Source organism: Rhipicephalus sanguineus, chromosome 10 (genome assembly GCF_013339695.2).
Source record: "Rhipicephalus sanguineus isolate Rsan-2018 chromosome 10, BIME_Rsan_1.4, whole genome shotgun sequence".
In the NCBI taxonomy this organism is placed as follows: Eukaryota; Metazoa; Arthropoda; class Arachnida; order Ixodida; family Ixodidae; genus Rhipicephalus; species Rhipicephalus sanguineus.
In genome coordinates, this window is record NC_051185.1 from 46,499,167 (window position 1) to 46,522,327 (window position 23,161).

Genomic DNA, 23,161 nt, shown 5'->3' on the forward strand with positions numbered 1-23,161 from the left:
GTTGCTCTGCGCTCGTACAGTGCGCTCACTCCCGTGTTGTGAGACATTCGTACTACCAACGGCCAGTTGCAACAATGACGTCACAGGCAAGTCTTTTTTTTACTTATTGAACGCATCAAATTCTACGTCACCAAACGCGATACTATCATACTATCGCCTTTTGCGATCGTTTGAGAATACGGGCCAAGCCGGAGTAGTGGAGTAGTGGTATGGTGGATAGTAGTGGTGTCAGATTGGTTCTGGCGTTTTCGGTTGTGCCTACTGTTCAGTGTGTGCGGTGCTAGTTCATCACACACTCTATTTTCACCTAATCAAGATGCCTGTCCTTGTGCGTTTACCGCTGTCGCGCAAAACGATGTGCGTCGAATGCGACGGCCTCGGCGTGCCCGCAGAGGAAATACTCCGAGAAGTTTCTCGACATGAGGTGGGTGACGTTTCTCATTCGCCTTCTAGATCACTGTTTTAACGAAATAGATTACGTGGTTCGCATTCGGCTGACAGTTTAGCGTAACTGAAAAGCCCCTGAAGCACTCGTGTGTTTCGGCGCAGTTCGTGGTTAATCTCGAGTTTCTCTGCGACAGGGAATACCCGAAGAGTTGCTGGCCCTGTCCTGTGGCGGTCGACGACTACTCGAGGTCTTGGTGACTGACGGCCAGTGGCTGACGTGCGCCGTTACGGGGCTCCCCGGAGGCAAAGGCGGCTTCGGCTCTATGTTGAGGGCCATCGGTGCTCAGATAGAGAAGACTACAAACCGCGAAGCCTGCCGAGATCTCAGTGGAAGGAGACTGCGGGACATCAACCACGAAGCTCGGTAAGTATGCATACGTGGTTTGTTACAACGCTTTCCCACGTCTTGAACTTCAAAGGTAGTCGTAATTGACATGTCACTCGGTGTTTACGCAGTCACCTGTACTGCAGTACGAATGATTATTAAGGCGAAAGCCTTAGATGTAAATTGACCGTCGTCGGCGTCAACACGAGTGATGCAAAAAATTAGCACGCGATGACGCCACCATATGACGTCATAATAACGTCACAGATGCCAAAATTTGTGACGTCACGCGATGGCGTCATCACATGACATCGTCAAAGGTGGGCCGATTACGGATGCAGTGCAAAACCAGGTGACGTGCAGAAAGCTTTCAGAGGGGGGCAGGAGGGGATTAATACATTGACTGATAAGAAAAATAAGATGGCGCTCGCCTTCGAGCCATCTTAGGTGAATGCATAAGGGACCCTGTGAGTCTTTCGAGATGTTTTTGGGTTTACCGTTTCGGGTATTTTTAGGGGGTTTTGCTTTATTGCAAAAGCCGGTGTATATCGATCACCCCAGTGCTGTTACTTCCAAACACACAAAGCCTTCAATCTTACCCATTGCGGGCACCCTCCTTCAACCGCGCTGCAAGTACTGCACCCAAAACGAGGATTGAAAATGCTAGTCAACACAATCTTGCCATACAATCCATACGGCCGTTTAAATAGATCTCGTTTTACTTCTTCTTGCCAGTGTTGCTACAACATGCGTGCATTCTGTTCAAATCGAGCCCTGTTTTAATGCACTAAGTGCTACATTGCATGTACTATCTGTGAACATTGCGATGGAAAAAGGAACTTGAGCTTGTGTTGAGCAACCACTGTAGCATTCTTTACAGCTGTAGCTGACCAAGTGCATGGAAATGTTGACACACGGCTAGCACTTATACGTGTACTCTTATTTCAGCTTGAAGCGCTGGGTGGCAAAGCAAGCCGAGCGGGAAAATCAACGCAAACAGCGGAAGGAGTACCGTGAACCGGAGCACCATTTAGAGGACCCAGAGTATGAGCGCATCCGTGAACAGATACCAGAACGCATCCAAGACGCTGTTGCACAGGGTATGGGCCTCTGCCTTGTAGAGATTCCCTTGCGATACCAGCGACGTTAATGTGTAGTCTGAATGTAGATAACGAATTAACAAGTATGTGATGGATGTGGCAGCTCCAGTAGTGTTCCGGCTGTGCACTTGCAGTCAGCCCTTCCAATTTACACAGCCCCTCAGTGGGAGTGCTAGTCAACTGGCATGCTATGCTCATGCTAGCGATGGAAGGCAGAACACTGTCCATGCTCTATTCTGGGGCCGACTAAACTACAGCGAAAATCAGTGAAGGACAACCAGTCGCACAACTTAATTATTTCTAGCGTGCCCATTGTGGTGGCTTAGCGGCTATGGTGCTGTGCTGCTAAGCACCAGGACAGGCGTTGGATATCCGGCAACAGTGGGCACATTTTGATGGGGGCAAGATGCAAAAGTGCCCTTGTGCTTATATTTAGGCTGTTGTGAGGTCATGGTGTCCCATCACTTGCACCACCGTTGCGATATCGCAAAGGTAGGGTAAGGTAGTGCAAGCTGTAGTGATATTGGACCAATGTAGCTAGGCTTAGACATTTACCGCTTAGCAACCACATAGAGAGGACGCAAGAGCTCTAGAGTAACAAAACAAAGTTTATAGGGTGTAGCAGTTATAGTTGTACGGGCAAACTGCAAACAACAAGCCAGCATGTCTTTATGTGCTTTAATTTTGTAGGAACATTAACCCTCTAGTGAGATTTTAGAAAGGACATGAAGAAACGGTGCTCCTCTGTCTCTTCTCTGTCCTTTCATGTTTAAAGCATTGCGCCAGGAATAACATGTCTTCCAATATCGCCTTCAATCAATCGGCCTTGGTGCAGTAGTGGAGTTGTCAACCAGTCTTTCTTTAAGCGCTCCGCAGTGCACGTGCAGTGTGCTAAAATGGTGAAACTGGCATTCGTGCAGGGCTGTCTGCAGGCATTAAGCGACCAGCGGCATCCACCAGCGGGGAATGCAGCTCGAGAAAACGACCCGCACCTGCCCTGTGGTTGCCAGATGTGCCTAGCGACGAGTCTTCCGGTGAGTTTTCTTTTCTTTTGACAGGCATCACCTCGGGTTCATTCGATTCGCTTGCACCTTCTGAAACCAGTTCACGAGATGCTGCAACCAATCACTCATTTCAGCGATGCAGCTGTGATAACGTCTTTCGAACCACTACATTTTGTTTCAGCAGGTGCAGTGGTGGTTTACGATTCTCCTGCACCTTCTCCAATAACCTTTTCCCGACTTTGTGCAAGTGCGTGGATGCGAAGCAGCAGCAGAGCTCAAGAGCGAAGGCACTGTTTCAAGCCCACTTATGCAGATCTCCTGTGTCTATGTAAAGTAGGTGATAAAAATGTTTGAACAGGAAGTGTCGCTGGAGCCAACGTTACTGCAAGTGGACTTGTCTGACAAGTCCATCGTGCGCTCCGTGTGTGTCTTTTTGTGTTCCCTGTCTACGTCTTTCACGCGCAGCAGTTTACGAGGATGACAAACCAACAAGCCCAAGTCGACACCCTTCTTGTCTGACAAGTCCACCTGCCGAAACGTTGGCTCCAGTCAGTGTGTCGGAACGGTAACGAAAAACAAAAAAAGAACGATATCTTGGAATGGAACAAAAACTAGAGCTGTGCGAATAGCAAAATTTTGGGTGCGAAGCGAATTCGAATAATAAAAATTGAGTGCGAATCGAATCGAATAATTTCGAATAATTTTCGAATATTTCTCAAACATTTTTCGAATAATTCGAAGTGAAATTACAGAAAAAGTTGCAGAGAATCCCCAAGTATGTTCTTGTGAGATAGCAACATGAAAGTGTTCTTTTCGCTAGGTTGATGAAGCGCTGGTGGGTCATATTTCATAGTTGTCTTTCTTATCAAGAATGAGGCAATGTAGAGGCCGAATTGTAGTTATGTACATGATTTGGTGCAACCAAAGTGTTGATGACAACACTTTACACGTGATAGGCAGAGATGCCATTTCCTCAGCCACTCCTTCTCTTTCAACTTCTGTGGAAGGCCAACTGATGTGGCAGACAAGGGTGTGCTCCCTTCAAGTCCGGAGTTCCAAATCTGCCTCGTAGACGTCAATATATAAGAACATCTGAAATTTTGGATGCTAAAAAGCTTCGGCGTCCGACTTTTCGGATTTCCTGCCCAAATTTCAGGTCCAAAACAGCATTAATTGAGCCCCCAACTCTGCCACATCTTTCACCTCCATATTGGAACCAGCGTTTTCTTGAGTTAATACATTTGCGACCGTAGCTGAGCTTGAAAGGCAGCTTTGCCGCAATACCGGGGTGTGATGAGGTGAAGCATATTGAAAATCTAGAGACCACTTCCAAACGGACGTTGACTGTCTCTTGGCTAAGTTCAACCGTAACTGACCTTGAAAGGCAGCTTTGCCGCAATACGGGGGTGTGAGGAGGTGAAGCATATTGAAAATCTAGGGACCACTTTTAATCAGACGTTGACTGTCTCTTGCCTCAGTTCGACCGTAACGGAGCTTGAAAGGCAGCTTTGCCGCAATACGGGGGGTGATGAGGTGAAGCATATTGAAAATCTAGGGACCACTTCCAACCCGACTTTGTCTCTTGGCTAAGTTCAACCGTAACGGAGCTTGAAAGGCAGCTTTGCCGCAATACGGGGGGTGATGAGGTGAAGCATATTGAAAATCTAGGGACCACTTCCAACCCGACTTTGTCTGTTGGCTAAGTTCGACCGTAACGGAGCTTGAAAGGCAGCTTTGCCGCAATACGAGAGTGTAATGAGGTGAAGCATATTAAAAATCTGAAGGGGTCACTTTCAACCGGACATTGACTGCATTTGTCTTTGGGAAGTTCGAATAGTTCGAATAGTAAAATTTCAGTGCGAATCGAATCGAATAGCAAACACTATTCGAAAAATATTCGAAATTTCGAATATTAGCTTACCCCTAACGAAAACCTAACCAAAACGTAATTATTTGGTTTCGGAGTGAAACTGAAATATTTTTGTCTGCTGTCAGTTTAAGGGAAAGTTTGGCAATCCAGAACCGAGGTCACGCAAGGTGAGCATTAATGCGTAGCTCAGGCAGAGATTCTAAATTAAAGATGTGTTGAAATTTTGGGAAGAACAAAAAAAGCGGCAAATGGGGCTGTATATAATAACGTAAGTGGTCCTTGGAGTGCCAGCCACACAGGCCAGCACGTAGGGGGCATTCTCGGCGCTCGTTTGTTTTATCAGAACAGTGGTCTTGCACATCACTAGATGGCGTGCTGCTTCCGAGATAATGCTTACCCCCTTGACGCAAAGCATTCAGCCCGCTCGAAAGAATTCATAATTCACTTAAAAGGAAAAATAAATGCTTTGTTTTGTTACTTTCATATCAAATTTTTTGTGCACAAATAAGAACTTACGAACCGTCATGGAACATCTTTTCATTCCACAACAAAAACAGAAGAGAACTTTTTTGTGCTGGAACGAAACTAAAACCAGAATGAAAAACATTTCGTTCCGACACGCTGGCTCCAGTGACATTCCCTGTTGAATGATTTTTCAGCACTTACAAGACCTCCACGTTCCCCTGAGCGTCTTATTTGGTTACGCACTGGAGGGTGTTTACGCCTCATAAACCAATCAAAGTCCGAGCACTCGGCGCCTGTTTCATCATCTTAACGCTTCGCCAGATGTTGGCTGCAGGCACTTGAACCGGTGCTATTATGGCTCAATAGCGAACAACCACGTCACCTCTTCATTGGCCCTAAAGAGAGCACCTGTTCTAAGCAGCATGTAGCAAAGATACGGCACTACTTGATAAAGGACGAAGACAAAAGCTATTGTGACAATGTAGCAATGTTGTGCTCGTATACGTCACAAAACCACCCTTTTCTCCAGTGCACACACTGAGCGAGTTTTCAGCGACGAGGCTGATGTCTTTCGAAGAGGAATTAGAGTAGACGAGCGAAAATATTTTTAAAAGCAGTTTTCGGTGATGATAAGCAAGGTGTCAAGGGTTCCAGATGATGCAGAACAATAGCAAAGTTAAGCATTAGTATTTACTGTATTTGCACAACGTAAATATAAGCTGGGAGCAAAGTAATGTAGAGGTAGTTGATTACTTTTCAGTAATTCCACGGTTACTTTCTCGTGGCAATAATTAGCAACTGTAACTGGTTAGTTTTGAAGCTGTTGCAATTTCTTTTTCCCTTAACATGTACAAGTTGGTTGGCAGGTTACAGCATTCATGCATGTGCCAAATAATAGCGTGGTCACTTTTCTAGTTTCAAAAATGCAGTGTAGTGGAATACAAATTTCAATATTTGCTGCCCATTCATGTACCCCAATCGCTGCCAAATTTTGCTGCAATTGGTGTCTTCCGTGTTGTGGTACATGTGTTTACTGCAGTCGAAGTTGTGTGTTGGCACACTGTTCATTCGCAAAGGTACTGTGCTTGTGGAATGAAACATGACGATTAAGGGTTAAGTAATGTTACGGCCGCGCTAGAGGAGAGATGCATGCGTTCCTTCATACGGCCTGCGCTTTCACCACTAGTTTGTGGCGCTGTTACCCAATCCTGGCCACTCTGCACTTGTCAAGAACGCAGCCCATTATTCTCTGGAGGGAAGCACAGGCCGTATTTGCGCGAGCGTCATGTCTCCCCTCTAGCCCGGCTGTGGTAATGCACATTGCTTTTGTTTCAGTCTTCAGCTTGTATCGAATCGGTGTACACTCAAACCTTGATATAACGATCTCGGATATAACGAATTATCGGTTATAACGAAGTAATTGAAGAATAGTCTTGTCATAGGTACAGTGTTACAAAAAACGTTTATAACGAACTTTCGGATATAACGAAGTTATTTTCCTGGCAGATGTGACTGTGTTATAATGAGGTTTTAGTGTATTATTGGCTCGTACGCTTACGTCAGAGCCAACATCACCTTTAGGTGCCGGATTGATCAGCTACAACATGTGGTTATCTCAAGCAATAGCGCATAAAAGTTGTCGTTTATAGTTCTGAATTCGCATTTTATTTCGCGAGAACTGTATATGTAACCGGTGTGTGCATCTCACAACTCAAGATAAAGAAAATGCTGGCGTGGGGATTTGCAACCCGCGTGCATGCCATGGAAAAGCTTTTGACTTTGATGTCGTAAATTCGCAGATGATGATGACTCCAGCTCTGCCCGTGAAGATCAAGATCAAGACGCATCTGCGAGAACGGATAGCTCGGGTGAACGGGATACTCCAACAGTCGAACCCGAAGCCACCACCACGGAGACAGAGTCGTCCGGGGACAGCGAGAACAGTCTCCCGAGGAAACCGGACGACATCGGAGGCACCGAGCGCCCTGCCACCACGACCGAGACATCCCGCGCCGAAGAACCACAGCCACCAGACACGGACAAATAAAGCTTGCCTTTATTGTTCTCTTCCTGGAGTCTCTCTCCCTTCTTGACTACTGCATACACGCCAGGAGAGAGAGGTACACACACACAGTCTGTGCAGCCCGCCTTCCAGCGTCGTGGGGGGCCAATGGACAGACGTACCGTTTCCGTGCCCCAACGCGGGCATCGTTTATCCGTCGCTGCCGTCAAACTTTGTACTCACTCATGGCCACAGTGCAAGAACATTTAGGAGAACTCAGGTGCAGCTGGATAACACCGGTTTAAAATTCTGGAACAGCTTGGAGCTCTTTACGTGCTAACGCCACCTGGTGGTTAAATCCTGTCAACCAAAGCACGCCAACATTCCACGCTGTGTGCGTTGCTTTGCAATCGGTCGCTTTGCAATTATATGAAGGAAGTAAAGAAGAGGTCTGCTTGCCGAGCTATTAGCTGCCCGTCTGTCACCGGGTGGTAGGAGCCGTCGTTGCCACGGCAACCAATTTACACTCGTTCTGCACCACCAGATGACGTTTAGCGATTCTACGGACTCTGCCCATCGGCCGACGAGAGAACAATCAGCTCCGCCGAGGCCAATGCAATAAGTTTGTTGCTCCTAAGTGCTTCTTGTTCTGTGCTCACGGCATTACATGCTATAGATACTTCACTGACGGCCTCCTGTCAGCACTTAAACATGAGCAAATGCACTTGTGTATCAGTGCACAAAACAGCCAGAGCTGTTGTATACATCGAACAATAACAAAATGGCCAAAAGAGGAAACGTAAATCTGCCGCAAATACACGAGTGCTCGGCATGCGCGAACGAAATGATATGAACAGTGCAGAAACACCAAGCTTGGTGAGAGGAGACTGTGATTTAAGTTACAAGCCCCGGATATGTCGTTTATTTTGACAGACAATTTCTTTGGCATACTTATGCCGTGTGGCAGTTTGTTAGCTTGCGAGTCCAATTTGATCTGAAACGCAAACAGGCATTTTCATACGCCATGGCAGATAGTGAATACCCTTGGAATATTTTCAAAACATGACGGTACTCCATTTATCGATACAATACAATCGCATCATTGCTGTAAAACGTTGAAATAGCGGTAACGGAAACCGCACACGGTCAATATTTTGAATTCGTTGGTGGCAGTGACGCCACGCACTGTTCGATGCGACAATACACATCTGCATTTGTGGATCCGGTGAAAACACCCTCACATTTTTAGTTGGGCGTAATTTTAGACACGATTACCTTTGCATATTGTAGCTGCTGTTTATAGCTGGGCACTGGCATGACAAAAGTTAGTGCCCTCACAAAATAATTGGTTCGGATAGCGATCCTTATGGGTGGATTTGACACACTGGTTTGCGTGTTATCAGGTGAGCAGACTTCCAAATGTGGTCATAGCACTTGCATCTCATAGCTGCCAGTGAAAGGCTAGACAGAGCCAATCAGCGCACACTGACGGCCTTGTGCCCGTAAAATGATTCTCTAATAATGCAAATCAAGATTTCAGCAATTCAAGAGAACTCGTCCCAATGCCAAGATGTGCACCTTAGCACCGTTATTCTGAGTAAGTCTTAAAGGGTATCGGCACGTAATTTCGAGTCTCCGTGGGCAGGTAAACTTTAAGAAGCACATCAGTTGCTGCGAACGATGTAGAATATCACACAACGTATCTCTCGGTAGTCCGCAGCGTCGGCACGTGGGGAAGAGAAATGTACACCTACATTTCATCACAGGAAGACAATCGTACACCGCCGCACATGCCTGTAGATGTTACACAATGTCACGTCTTTATAGAAAGGCCAAGCAAATAGCTGCAAGAAAAATAAACCCACCACTTGTCGCACAACACCACCCATCTCTCAAAAGGCGTAAAGAAAGTAAATGCACATATGAGTAAAATGTACCTTTAAAAAAACAAAAGGGAGCCTTTCCTCGTCAACAATCGCTGAACAACGCAATGCGTTCTGTCCAAGCCTAAAAACACAGCGGCACACATGACGAACGATCACGTACAGTATGCCGATGCCGCCGTTGAACCGCAGATGAATTAAAAAAAAACGGAATGAATTCGACTTAATCAGTGTCAGCGCCAAACTTCACAAACCAGTGGCCCCCCCAGGCCTGTGTTCAGCATGGCCAACAACTCCATATACTATACGACATTCTTTCCTGTAGTACCAGCTCAAAATGTCCAACGGAGCTGCCTCGCCCACTTTTACCAACAAGAGGTGCGACGAAGTGCAAGCTTTGGCGCGCAGACTTCATAGATAGTCCTCCGGTGCCTCAAAAGCTTTGAACATGAGGCTGAATAATGTTGTGGCTGCGAAGCAGCCTACTGAAAAGGAACTGTTAAGCCTGATTCGCAGTGCTGTCAAAGGCTCCGTCATGGCATCGGCGTACGCCACGACAATGCATTTTCTCGATAGTTTCTCCTGAATAATCGCGCGTCAATGCTTTTAATATTGCCAGCGACTCACTTTTGAAAAAATAATAATTACAACATCAAGGATATGCTGTACTGTGACGAATGCTGTGATCTGACAAAGTGACTCCAGCGACTTGACTCTCCTGTCCCGAAATCACTCTGGTGTGACGGAGTCATTTTGGCAATAGGACTCGAACAACTTCGTTCCAGTGTCACGGAATCACTCCAGTGTCACCGAGTCACTCTGACAATATGACTCTGGTGTCACAGAAAGTCACTCCGGCGTCACTCCAGCGATTTGACTCTGGTGTCACAGAGTCACTCCAGCATTGCGGAGTCACTCCGGCAATTAGAAAAAGCGTTTGACAGCTTTGTAAATCAGGCCGTACAGGTAGAAGGGCAGGATCGCGTCGTTTCTTCTTCGTTGCTTATTCGACGACTTTTGTGGACAAGCACATAGCTTTCCACGTAGAACATCCTGCGTGCTGCTCCTGCCGGCTTAAACGGAATGTTGTCTTTTTTTCTTCTGTCAGTTACAGTGTGCGCACGCACTCCAAGCAATTTTTTTTTTGCTTTGCATCATGCACTCGGCACTGCTGCCATTTGTAAAAGCAGGCACCGAATAATATAAACGTCACAGTGTTTGGGCTAAAAACTAAAATGGGAGATTAAAAGAGCGCGTGGAAATGGAAGCTGTCTTCTGTACACTGTCCGTGGCATCGCGGAGGAAGAGAGGAGGCAGCAGCCGAGTGCACATCCGCGGCGACACGCTCCCGGCGTGCCGGGCAGTGGACTGTGCAAGCACCGGTGGCTCGGCCCTGGCGGTCTGTCCCGCAGTGCTGCGTCGTGAGAAAGGAAGGGATCAGGGGCTGAGGACATTCGTTCATCAAGAAAAAAAGCCCAATTGCAAACAACTTGTTTGCACAATACACTGTCTCTCATTTTTAGATGTGGAGAGCCCACACGCAAAATCTCAAATCACATGTAGCTGGCCAAGGCTAGCAATTTTAACGGCTGAGGAGTAGTTATGGTGCACAGATTGCACCAAATAAAATGAGGTTCTGGTATGCGGTACCTTAATTACAGCAACAATAGTGTTCAACTTATGAACTTATAGAACCACTACGGTGCACTCTGTAGATCATGGAAAATCTTCACAATTAGATAACAAAAGTAAGTAGGGGAGGCAAAATTACTCCACTGTGGTCATTACTTCGTTCTAAACTCTGCGCTCGCGGTCAACACTGAGGAGGTGCTATCAGTGGGCAGGCTGATGCAACAGCCCACCATAGAACCTAGTGAATCATTTCATGTGGCTCATCCGCATGAAAGAGCACTCGGTGAAGTCGACATCCCTGCAAGCAAACGCAGGTGCCTCACCCAGTATGCTGCTGCCTCATTTGGCCTGCGACTGCTGTTGTATCTCAATCTTCTCCACGGTCATGTCGGGGTTCATCATGGTCGCCTCCTGGATGGCCTGTGCCAGTGCACGGTCGTGGTCAATGGGGTCACCATCGCTCTGGATGGTGATCTTCTGTTCCACCCGTGTCTCGACCACTCCGTCACGCTCCATCTTATACTGCAAGGACGACAAAGGCACCATTAGCAGTGTGTGTCTCGCTCTTCCACACCGTGCGTCACGGTCCCGTCAACATAGCACCTTAGCCCGGCCATCATAGCTGGTGTAGAGTAGAGCACTACACGAGCCGAATTTTACAGCCCGGGCCCACATTATGAAGCCCATGCCCAGCCCGGGCCCGTGGATCCAAGCCCGGGCCCGGCCCGGGTCCGGGCGTACTTGACCGTACCCAGCCCGAGCCCGGGCCCGGGCGTTCGTTACTAAACTAATCCTGGGCGCACTTGTTCATGACCGGGCCCGACCCGGGCCCACTAAAGGATATTAGTTGTTGATGATGATTATTAATGATGCCGTGCGCTTTCTAGCGCGCGATCGGACGGAAAATCCGGTGTGTACATGCATCGAAATGTTGCTTTGCCCGCAGTGGTAGCTCAGCGGTTAAGCTGTTTCGCTGTTAAGTCCTAGGACGCGGGTGCAAATCCCGCGGCCACGGCGGCCGCAATTTGATGGCGGCGAAATGTAAGAACACCCGTGTATATACTAATCTTTAGGTGCACGTTAGAGAACTCGAGGTGGTCGAAATTGATCTGGTGCCACTACAGCGTGCCTCATAATCATATCATGGTTTTGGCACGTAATACCAAGGAATATAAATGAAATGTACCGTATGTGTCAACCTCAAATAAAAGACCGAAATCTTTTTTCCTCCCATGGGAACAACCGTGATCTGGCCCATTGTTAGTGCTGTTAATATATACAGTAAAACCCCGTTAATTCGGACTTCACGGGACCAGAGAGAATGTCCGAATTAACCGAGGGTTCGAATTATCGCGAGTACGATCAAAACACTAGAAAAATGTTTCCGCCACCACCAGACTTTTATTTCTTAAAGAAGTCGGCGATCGCGGTTTGCTTCGCGGAGGCAACGTGCAAGGAAATCACAATTTTGCTAAGTTCCTGAAGGTGGCTGTCCGCGCACACTGTGCCGCAAAGCGGCGGTCTAGCTGACGCAGCCAGGCTTGAAATATTTCGGCCGTCATCCAAGCCTTTCTATTAAAGCGGTAGTCGACAGGCAGCTGCTTAATGTTCTTAAAACATCTTGGCTTCGCAGCCTTTCCGATCACCAGCAGCGGCAGCTACTCTGTGCCGGTCATGTTCGTAGCCAGAAGAACCGTCACCCGCTCTCTACTCCGTTTCCCGCCGACGCACGGGTCCCCCTTAAACACGATCGCCTTCTCAGGCAGAGCCTTAAAGAACAGCGCTGTCTCGTCAGTGTTGATAAATGTTGCACGGCTCGTACGTAGAAAGGCGTGCGGAAAGTCCGGAACGCCAGGCCTGCACAACGCTTCACCGCGCACATTGCGAAACACCAGGGGTGCTATCGCGGAACGATGCCTTATGCCATATTCTATGCTATTCTTATCATTACACTGTACTTATCATCCACCACTCGTGGCTAAAGGGGTATTCAGACGGGGGAGGAATGCTCGGGGGAGACGGGGGGGTTGCGTATCACGTGACCGCGACGTCACGGATTAACTAGTGGGCGTGACCCCCCCGCGCCTCCTCGGAGGAGACGGGGACGTTTTCCCCGAAAGGACAAACGATCCCCATGCGGTGGTGGATGTGGCGGAATTTCGGGCTCTTGTTTGGCCACATTGTTGCACTTGCTCCTGCAGAGAGCGGCAGTGGGTGTCCAGTCTGCAGCTGGATAGTCGTCTGCAGCTCGTCAAACGGGTGGTGCAAGCCACCAGAGTAGTCTAGTAACACTGGTCTCCCCCTCCGTTTGCCTCGTCCGTGTGAGTGGGGGGCATTTGTGGAGACTTCTCCTCGCGAGCTGACGTCACTAGGCTCCGCCTTTACCCCCCGAGCATTTCTCCCCCGTCTGAATACCCCTTAAAGCCCCTCGTGGCTGGCTGATCGCGTTGATAACGCGGACGGACCGTCGCCATGTTGCCTGCTGCTGATGGCAGTAGCGATGCACTGCCTTTCATTGTGTATGTGCCTCCGAGATGCAAAGCTCGTTTTAAATCTCGGAGGCCATAATCCGATCTCGTTACCTCGTTTTAAATCTCGGAGGCCATGATCCGATCTCGAAGTTGTTAGATGCGCCGTCAATTTCGGCTGCGAATCCGAATTATATCCGAACCGCGGCCGTGGCGGTATCCGCTGGTGCTTCCCCGTCTCGACCCGACCTCGGTCGGGAGTTCGAATTAACCGAAGCGCGGTCGAATCTGTCCGAATTAATGAGAGTTCTCAGCCATAGAACAATGCACATTTTGGACGGGACCAGACGCCGCGTCCGAATTAACCGAAATTCCGAATTAACGGGGGTCGAATTAATGAGATTTTACTGTATATATATATATATATATATATATATATATATATATATATATATATATATATATATATATATATATATATACGTGATCTGGCGTGTCTATAAGGAAACCCACCACGATGTACTTGTTACTTTGACAACGTCTGGTCCAGCAGACGAAATGTTAGTGAAAATATACAGTGACAATCTATATCTATACTGGTGAAAAAAAATAGCACTTCAACTGTTTTTCTATTTTTATTCCTAAGCTTTACTAAGAGCCAGCTCTTTGCACGTGTCACTTCAGCTTGGCACAGTATACCTTAGACCATGCAATGCATAACGTTCGCGTGTGCTCGAAGGCCCGACTTACGCCTTTTAATGAGCGGGTCCGAGTCCGGCCCGGCCCGCAGCCTCAAGCCCGGGCCCAGCCCGGGCCCGCCGAAAAACGCTTCGGACCCGTGCGGGCCTGGTCCGCAGGCCGAGCCTGGGTTTTCGGGTCAGCCCGGGCCCGCGCAGTCCTCTAGTGTGGAGTCACTCACTTGTTACCGTCACGTCACCAGCATTAGCATGAATGTTCAGTGGCTTCACAAGCACTGAGTTCACATCAGTGACGTCATGGTGACTTTCACGGCAACGACATGAATGTGACATTCATTTCACAAATGCTAATATTACTGGCATCCCGGTGATTATGTCAGCAACATCGCTGTGACAGTCACTCACCAAAGCATCACCACCACTGACATGCACGTGACCATAACGTGACAGTGACGTTACGGTGACTCATGTCAGCGACATGAATGTGACACTCACTTCACAAGTGATAATATTAGTGACATCCCGATGATTACGCCAGCAACATCACAGTGACTGTCACTTGCCAAAGTATCACTACCAACGACATGCATGTGACCATCAGTGACAGTGATGTCATAGTGATATAACTCAAGAAGCTTGCTAGTTGGGCAAGTTGGCGCTCAGTGTTTGCGCTCGGTACCATTATGAATGTCATGGTGACTTGAGATGACTGTGACCGTCACTGCACAAGTGCTAGTATTACTCGCTCAGTGTTTGCGCTCAATATCATTATGAACGTCATGGTGACTTTCACATCAGTGAGATGACTGTGACCATCACTGCACAAGTGCCAATATTACTGACATCCTGACTATTACATCAGTAACATCACTGTCACTGCTCTTGCCAAAGTATCACTACCACCGACGTGCACGCGACCATCACTTGGCAACTACAAGCACTGGCACACATGTGACCGTCACATCAGTGACATCACCAACATGTTTGTTACAAGCGTGTCAGGGATTTCCAAGGCAGTGATTACACATGCGGGTGTGAGCAAAGCCGTGTCCTCTATTATATTGCGGTACAACGCAGCTGATGACTTCTTTAAAATCATCGCCAGTACCTGTCCATGGCTCGCATTAAGGTTGCTGCCTTCACACAGACTCGGTAACAGTGTAGGTATCAACCATTTTAAATTCCCCTCCATCATACGCTCAAGCAAACATTTGTTTGACGTATGCTTGAACATCCGCACTTCACAAATTCATAAAAATGTTTCAAACCATATGTAAAAAAGCGTAACAAGCCCAGACAGATGCATTATTCGAACAGATTTCTATATTCATAAACAGTTATACTTAAAGGACCGACAACTGCATTTTTTCGACCCAGTTCTTTACGGTGAAATGAAATGTTCCCCCCTCCCCCAGTAGCGATGAAACCTGCAGCGGTCGATTCCAAAAGCATGTGGGTATTTTGTAAGCGGAATTTTTCGATCTGAGAAGCCACTAAAATAGTACGAGTCCCTCCTCCAGCAATGCTGAGAAGTGATAGCAGCTCCGATAGCCCTCCTTGCAAACTGCTCATTACGCTCAACGTTCTACTTTCACAAGAGTGAGTGCAACTGTGGTGAACCACCATCATTTTGACATTTTCAACTGATTTTTAAATACAAAAAGCCAGAAGAATGAGTTTTCCGAATACGCGTTACGTGAAATCCTTTTACCACCTCGCGAGCCACGAGCTCCTGGTACTTCTCCAACTCGACTACGGGTGCGGCTAGTCCCTCAGCTAACTTTCATGCTGACCATGGCCTCCGCGATTAGCTCCGGCAACGGTGCATTGCCAGAGCTAACTGCGGAGGCCACGTGCTGCCGCTAATGAGCATCGGATCATACGTCAAGCGAAGGCGGCGCCAATGTCCTGATCTCTACAAACGAAGGTGTATCGGCACATTTTAAGTTAGAAATGAAAAAAGAATGTACTGTATTTCAACACTGATATCGAGACCATTAACTGTGTGCACCAGTAACAGGTCACACGATCGGGATCATGTACATCTTTTGCTTTTTTTGCCGCATGAGGCGCCAAAAGTGACCTTAGTGAAGAAATAAAAATATAAACCCACATCTAATGAGAAAAACAGGACTCGTTTTAGCCAATATGATATACAATCTTTCTATTAGTGGGGCTATCTCAATTCGAGTTCTGAGCGGTTGTCTGTCCCTTTAATTTTTCAATAGTTTCGGCACACACAAAATGCAGTCAGAATCAATGATCGAACAGCATTTGTCTTGAACACCACGTATAACAAAGGTGTTCCTTTGTCATAACGAGGTTCTACAGCATTGGGTACATGCCGATATTAGAGACATGATACAATTATTTCGTTACATTCAATGACTGGACACATCGGGGATTGACTGTGACAGCCTTATTTTGTCGTACGGAGGGTTCAACCAGTGCCAAAGCAACAGTACCGAAGTGAAACCGCCGTACCGTGACAGTCTCGACGGTGCGCGTCTTGCTCGAGATAGTTTGCGAGCTGACCACCTCGCCTTCTTGCTCCACGATGTCATGGGGCGGCACGGCGCTGGTGGTCACAGTCGTGGCAGCGAAATGCGCTCCCACGGGCCCAGGCCCCTCGGCCACCTGGTAGGCAACCTTCCTCGTCTCGGTCGACACTACGGGCACACTTGTAGTGCTACTCGTTTGCAGCGCAGACACGCTCGCCGGGTCGTACTTGAGCGCTTCCGTCTTCACAATGGCCCTCTGCAAGCGGGCGCCACAAAGGCCAGAAAATTAAAGGAACACTAAAGTAAAACAATGGATCGGTTTAGATTGATAAATTGTACTCTGCAATCTGTATTGTTGTTCATTTCACCGTAATACAGTTGAACACGGATATATCGAACCCACATATATCGAATTTTCGGCTATATTGAACTCGTAAATTATCCCCTTGAAAATCCTCTGTAAAAGTATAGAAATTCGCACGTTAATCTCGAACGGTATTTTTACCCGCCATCGAATATATCGAACACCGCGCGAGCTGGAAGGCGCGCATCGGCACTCACTGCGCCCCGCAACCTTCGCGGCACCGCGCCTCCACCGACACCCGATACGCTCGAAAAACGGGAGGGCGAAAGGGGTCAGACTGTACTCCTGTTGGGCGCATTCTCCAACTTGCGGAACGGCTTTCTTATTTCTTTTTTTTCTCTCTCTCTTTCTCATGCTTTCTCCACGTTACCGTCGGCTTGGAGAACAGGAACGAAGTAGCCGGCGGCCTCCTTCTTTCGCCTTTTCTTTTTTTTTTTTGTTGGTGTTTTGTGAGTTTTGCTCAGCCAGCCACAGCTCGCGCCTTTCGTACATCGCTGCTGCCTTCACAGGTAGCCCGGGCGCCCGGGTAGCCCTCGCCGCCATCGCGACAGATCGCGAGCGCTTTGTTGGCGGAGCCCACTTCCATAGTTGTCGCATACCACCGCATTCCTCTTTTGCGTGCGTGCTGTGAGCTGTGAAAAAGCGCTGCGGACTGCTTGAATTTTCGACTTCTCGTGAAGCAATGGCCAGCGTCAAGAAGCGCAAGAACCTTGACTTTGCGACTAAGTTGAAAACCATACAGCGTGTTGAGGCGGGCGAAAAAAGTTTGGTGGTGGTGGATGACATCGGGATACCACGGAGCACGCTGAGCACCTTGTTGAAGAACAAGGCAGGTATCAAGGCAAAGGCGGCAGAGCAGCGAACGTCGGGAGCCTGTCGTGTGCGTGCTCCTGCCCACGGGAAAGTAGAACAGGCAGTCTGCCTGGTTCTTGAACAGGCACTCTATGCATGGGCACCGAGCTGAAGGTTGACCTGCTTGGTGCCATTCAAATTATGACGGGCGCCTGGCACGACGTGAAGACGGAACTTGCGGAAACCGGTGAAGACTGCGACGACGAGCGCATAGACGACGCGTCTCGCGAGTTGTCGTCCCTCTTCACGGCTGCCGCACCACCCGAAGTGTCTGCGGACGATTTCGTGGAAGCGGACTGCAATGTTCAGGCTGTTGCGAGCCTCACTGACGAGGACATTGTATCTGCAGTTGCAGGGACCTAGGATGCCCAGGCCGACAGCTCAAGTGGCGGCAGCGTTCGGCTTGATTTGCCGTTGTTACAGCGACATGTAGGGAACCGGGCTGTCGCACCTGGACAGCCGCGATAAGATCAAGGCCAGCGTCTTCAACTTCATTTCGAAGACAAAGAAGCAGGCCAAGATAAGTGATTTTCTTTCACGCAAATAAAACATTCTGTTACATTGTGTGCGCGGAATCAGTTGTCATTCTTGAATGCGCCAATTGTAGGTGATCGTCCGCCCCTGGTAAGGTCTCCAACCTGTATTTTTTTTATATCGAATTTTTCATATATCGAACTAATTCGCGATCCCCTTCGAGTTCGATATATCCGTGTTCGACTGTAGGTCTATTAATAGAGCAACAAATCAAAGTGAAAGTTTCATGTTTAAGTTTCGCACCGAAATTTCCGCACATGACGTCGCAGATTTTAAACTGTATTTTTCGTAATGTCATTGAGCGAATGTGTCCAAAATAAGAAAAAGCACTTTGAAATCAGTGACGTCACCATTCGAGACTGTTTATTAACTTGTGGCTGTATAATTCTCTTTTTGATTCTTCATTATGCGCAGCACAGTTTGCTGTAAACGCGCCAAAGTGTACATTCGGGGGCCGGAGCTAGTCAAGCTGCTTCTCAGCTTTTTCTCCAGGCCTCCCTCATCTTCTTGATGAAAAATAAAGGACCTATTATTATTATTACTATGTTGAGATTGGGGAAACGATTGTTTTATCTACATCGAGACAGCAAGTTTATGGGCTGCATAAATGTGAAACATGCCAACTCAACAGTGGGTAATTCATTTTCACAAGCAACCTCCTTTGTTTCTTTGTGCGGAAACCGGTTGTACGGGCAACAAAACCCACACACCAGAATCACTTAGATGAACCCCCATTTGAATCGGCCCTTCCATGTGGACTGCAACACCTGTTGTCGCTTAAACTTTGAAATGTTTTCTATCGAAACCAATACTACCTTTTAAGGTTCAGGTTCAGTCAGGGTTCTGTCCTGGCCCAAATTACAGTTTGACTTGACAACCAGGATATAAAGTCAACACTAGCTAACAAGTAGGAACCACTAGTCACCGGTAACGAATGCTACTGTTATGCGAGTAAATGCAGTATTGAAGTCATTTGGCTTTGGGAAGTGCTCTGTTAGACTGCCTGCTTCAGGGATCGGCCCGTATTTTCGGTCAGGAATCATCACACCCCATTAACATGCAAAACTCAAAGAGGCCAAGGAACGCATTATCTAAAAGCTGATGACGATTACGATGATAAGTCAGGTAGCTTTTGTTAAGCTTTGTGAAAATGGCCACAAGGAATGAATTTCTTTTCTGTGAATGAGTCGAAAAAGTTTATTCGTGCCTGATCGGGTGAAGTGGCCTTTCGAGAGTCCATCGGAGGTTTGGACTGCAATGGAGACGTGGCGCCGGGCGGTCTGATGCCAGACTTCTCTGCACCGCGGCTGCCGGCATCGGCACCGCCGCTCCACGACGGCTGCTGGCTGGGCAGACCTGGAATGCGTGACTTGCTGGTGTCCTGAGAAAAATAAAAAAAGTTGACAGTCCCTTTAGGCAACGCCAAGGAGAGCAAGGGTGATAAAGCGTATGCCTGCACAAAACACTAACCTTATTTTCTTGCATATAACCTACACAAATATTTTTTTAAGAGCTGTGGGGGTGCTATATCACGCCTGTAAAGGCGACTGCCGTAACTTGGGCGCGACCGCTGTGTTTGGAACGCACGTGCTTGGCGTAAGCGGAGACGTTCGTCCAAGGTCAGGGATGCTCTGGCTGTAACCCGAGTTTAGCGCGGTGGCGCATTTAGGCCAGCGCATAGAAACAGGAGTGAGTCTCATTTTTGGGGTGTGGCAGCGCGCGCGGATGGACGGCCACGCTGGGGTCCGTGGGGGACGGTACCGCGGCTCGCTTCCCTCGGGCCCTCGTGGTGAGTCGTGCATCTGCGGCGCCGCCTTCGCATTTGTATTGTATTATGTTGTCTTATTTTATGTCTTATCTATGTCTTATGTTATATTGTATTGTATGTCTTACATTGTCTCGAGTGTGCGTGTTGTTTCCCAGTATTCATTGTTAGCGTGTTACGTGTTTACTAATTCGGCCGGCGAGCTCGCCATATATGTAAAGAAGTGTTTTAATAAACGTACAGTATAGACCGCTTATAACGTAAGTTGCCGGAGTCGCGAATATCCGCACTATAAGCGGTACCGCACTATAACCGAAACAACCTTCTTCAAAGGCTGCACTTGCGCAAAACGTGTTGAGCATGTAGACTCGCGTGTCCCATAATCGACATATGCGATTTGGGGTGCTTACAACCACTTAAATCTCCGAATGTTCAAAAATTAACCGCCAAAGACCCGCATTGCCAACGAAATGAACACGGGGGAAAAAAGCAAACAAAACAAAGTGCTATCGCGGAAATTCGCCGACTACGTTTCAGGCCACCTCGAGGTATGCGCATTACACAGAAACCATGTCGAATCGCGACCGAAATTTCACGTGCTGAGCGCGGTACCGATCGTTCGATTTCATGGGCGTGCACGCGATGTCCAAGACATTGCAATCGAATTCGGAACCACCATTCGTGAGTTGCTTGTGCTAGCCATGCCCTCGTTTTCATTAACGATATGATTCCCTTCCCTTCAAGTGCAGCCATCGCAAAAAGTTTCGTTGATTCCGCACCAAACCGCAACTTTTATCGCCCGCGACCGCTACCAAAAAGCAACCAACGCTGATTAGGCCTAGCCTGCGGTTCGGCATGCTGTCGCGGGAAGTTTGACCAAGACAACATGAAGGTCGGACGTCGAAAAGATTGCACTCAAGCACTAACCCAAGAACAGCGTGCGTGATATGAAGTTATAGTGTTCGCGGCCAGGAGATCAACGGCGACAAAAGCCCGCCAAGCTCGTTTAAGTCCGCGCACTGGCAGAAAAGGAGAAAGCTCGCGTCATGAAGCCGCAAAACTTTTCAATTTACGGACGAGGTAGCAAACGCGATATCTGTAGCAAGTGTGATAACGACGACGCTTTTCCCGACAGGAAACTTACTTTAAAGCACACTTGATGAGGACGCGATCGTACGTTCCACGCGGAACGCGCTGCCGGCAAGCGGCCGCGGAGCCTTGCCGCCGCCGGTGCAAAGGCTACTCCGTCGCCTAGGGAACCACCATCCTTCCCCACTCGGCGAGCCCGCACAGCGCTGCCGCGGTCTTTTTCCTCCCTCCGCCCCTCGTTCGTTCACTGTGCGTGCCCTCGCCCTTCGTAACGACCTCGTCGCTCCCTCCCCAGCGGCGTACCTCCTTTGAGAACCGCACTCGCTACCGCGTTTGTCAGAAATATTTTCCCGCAACCGCATTATAAACGGTATTTCATCTTGGGTGACTGCACAATAAGCGGTATGCGTATACATGCGGTTCTATGGGAGGGTAAACGGGAGTCGAAAAAGACCGCATTATAACCGGTCCTGCACTATATGCGGTTACGTTATAAGTGGTCTGCACTGTATACGTTTTGTTGCCCGACCGCATGAACTGTGTCCGTGTGTTCCGAGGGCGGCGGCGGTTATATCGCTCAGACCCCACAGAGCGAACCTGTTTAGCAAATTGTTCCTTGTGAATCTATTGCAGAAAACTATCATCATCTTAACCCTTTGAGGGTTCAGGGGTGAGACGGCTGAAATCGATTTGGGAGCAGTTTTGGGAGCAGCAAAATTTCAATTTAGGAGCAGGAGAACCTTGTTTGGGAGCAGTTAGCGGCATTTATTATGTCGTTTTTGGAGCTTGAAAAAACAAATTTGTTGTAACTTGGAGGAACAAGCACATATTTTAATCGGCTTAGAATACACATAACATTCAAAGAGCCTTTGGAGAAAGCTTTTTTTAACAGATTATTGCCAGGTATGAACTACACTACCTTTTTACAAACCACGCAATTTATATAACCCTGGTAACAACATATGAAATAGATTAAAAAAAGTTTTTCCAAGTAGGTTCACTTTACATTTGAAAATAAGAAAAGAAAAAACATCACACTTCTCAAATAATAAAAAAAAAAGTCACAGTTTCACCGCGAGGGCGAAGTAATGAATGCGATAGCAACAAATTGTAGTGTTACACGAAGTAAGGCTGGCAGCTAACTGTTTTGTATCCGATCTCGCGTAACTATAAAACGATGGTGTAAGAAAATACGGCCGCTCCAGGGAGCCATGTTCTCCGCATAGTCACGTTGCTTTGAGAGCGCAGTACGTAGAAGCGTATACGAGCCGCCCGCCCCGCTGTGATGGCTTTCGAGATAGCGCGCGCGAGCGCGCCAGTGATCGCGACCGCGCAAAGTTCAAAGTTGCTCCTCGCGCGACACTCCCCCCCGCCTCCCTCGCGTCTTCGTGTCTTTTAAGGCTTGTTAAAAACGGGCGGGGCGTTTCCTGTCTGCTTCGACGGCAGGCCTTCCGAGCGGGGTGATGTTATCGCATGCAGCCTCCGAGCGACGGCAATGGGCCGGCTCGTTCGCTTCGGCCGCGTACGTCGCCTCTGCTCGCGTGCTTTTACCCGCTGTAGAACATACAATTCGCGGGAGGATCTTATCAATTCGGACTTCATACCGGAAGGACATGACGGCGACGGCAAGAACCCCTCGAGACTGTCCATATAATTGCTATCGCAATAAAAACTGATTGCACAATAATTGTATAGTCACATAGCAGTACGTCTTTGAACAATCAATGAATGAGCACGCGATTGCGGCGACGCCTTCGCGCGTAACATCAGGAAAGAACAAAAGCGGTATGGCCACCGACGAAGGCGCCAGTATGACCACCCCCATAGGCGTGCGCACGAATGGGGGGGGGGGGGGCAAAGTCGATACCGCCCATACTTTGACTTAATCGGAAGGAGGGGCGCTGCGATTAATATTTGCCCTCCCTGAAGGGCGAACCCTCAGGAAGCTTTCGAATAGCGTACGCAAAGCTTTGCGTTGGCTTTTCGCACAACTGCGCATGCGTCGTACGCTAACCGCTTGCGGGCTCCCGTTAAGTGACGGAAATAGCGGGCCGCGAACGCTAACACTAACTTAGCGTACGCTTTTCGAAAATTGCCTAAAATAAAGCTCCTTCAGCTATCTGCTCGGCTGCGCGGGTGGCGTAGCGTCAAGTGTACCGCAC

The 23,161-nt window shown here is 48.2% G+C and overlaps 2 protein-coding genes across 3 annotated transcripts in view; one reads left to right on the plus strand and one right to left on the minus strand.

The window, feature by feature from the left end:
• The first annotated feature begins 190 nt into the window (after window positions 1–190).
• Window positions 191–7,280, plus strand: LOC119371801 (replication stress response regulator SDE2). The gene is made up of 5 exons (XM_037642254.2): window positions 191–424; window positions 582–811; window positions 1,721–1,872; window positions 2,793–2,906; window positions 7,011–7,280. The coding sequence occupies exons 1-5, from the start codon at window positions 317–319 to the stop codon at window positions 7,256–7,258; spliced, it is 852 nt and encodes a 283-aa protein (XP_037498182.1). The 5' UTR covers window positions 191–316; the 3' UTR covers window positions 7,259–7,280.
• The window catches only part of LOC119371800 (protein 4.1 homolog), a 72,179-nt gene continuing 56,267 nt past the window's right edge, over window positions 7,250–23,161 (minus strand). For both annotated transcript variants that reach the window (XM_037642253.2, XM_037642252.2), the window contains exons 15-18: window positions 19,353–19,526; window positions 16,379–16,651; window positions 11,052–11,250; window positions 7,250–10,510 (exon numbers count right to left, since the gene is read on the minus strand). In XM_037642253.2, coding sequence (XP_037498181.1) covers window positions 11,068–11,250; window positions 16,379–16,651; window positions 19,353–19,526 — 630 coding nt within the window. In that variant the 3' untranslated portion in view covers window positions 7,250–10,510; window positions 11,052–11,067. The remainder of the gene's footprint in view (window positions 10,511–11,051; window positions 11,251–16,378; window positions 16,652–19,352; window positions 19,527–23,161) is intronic.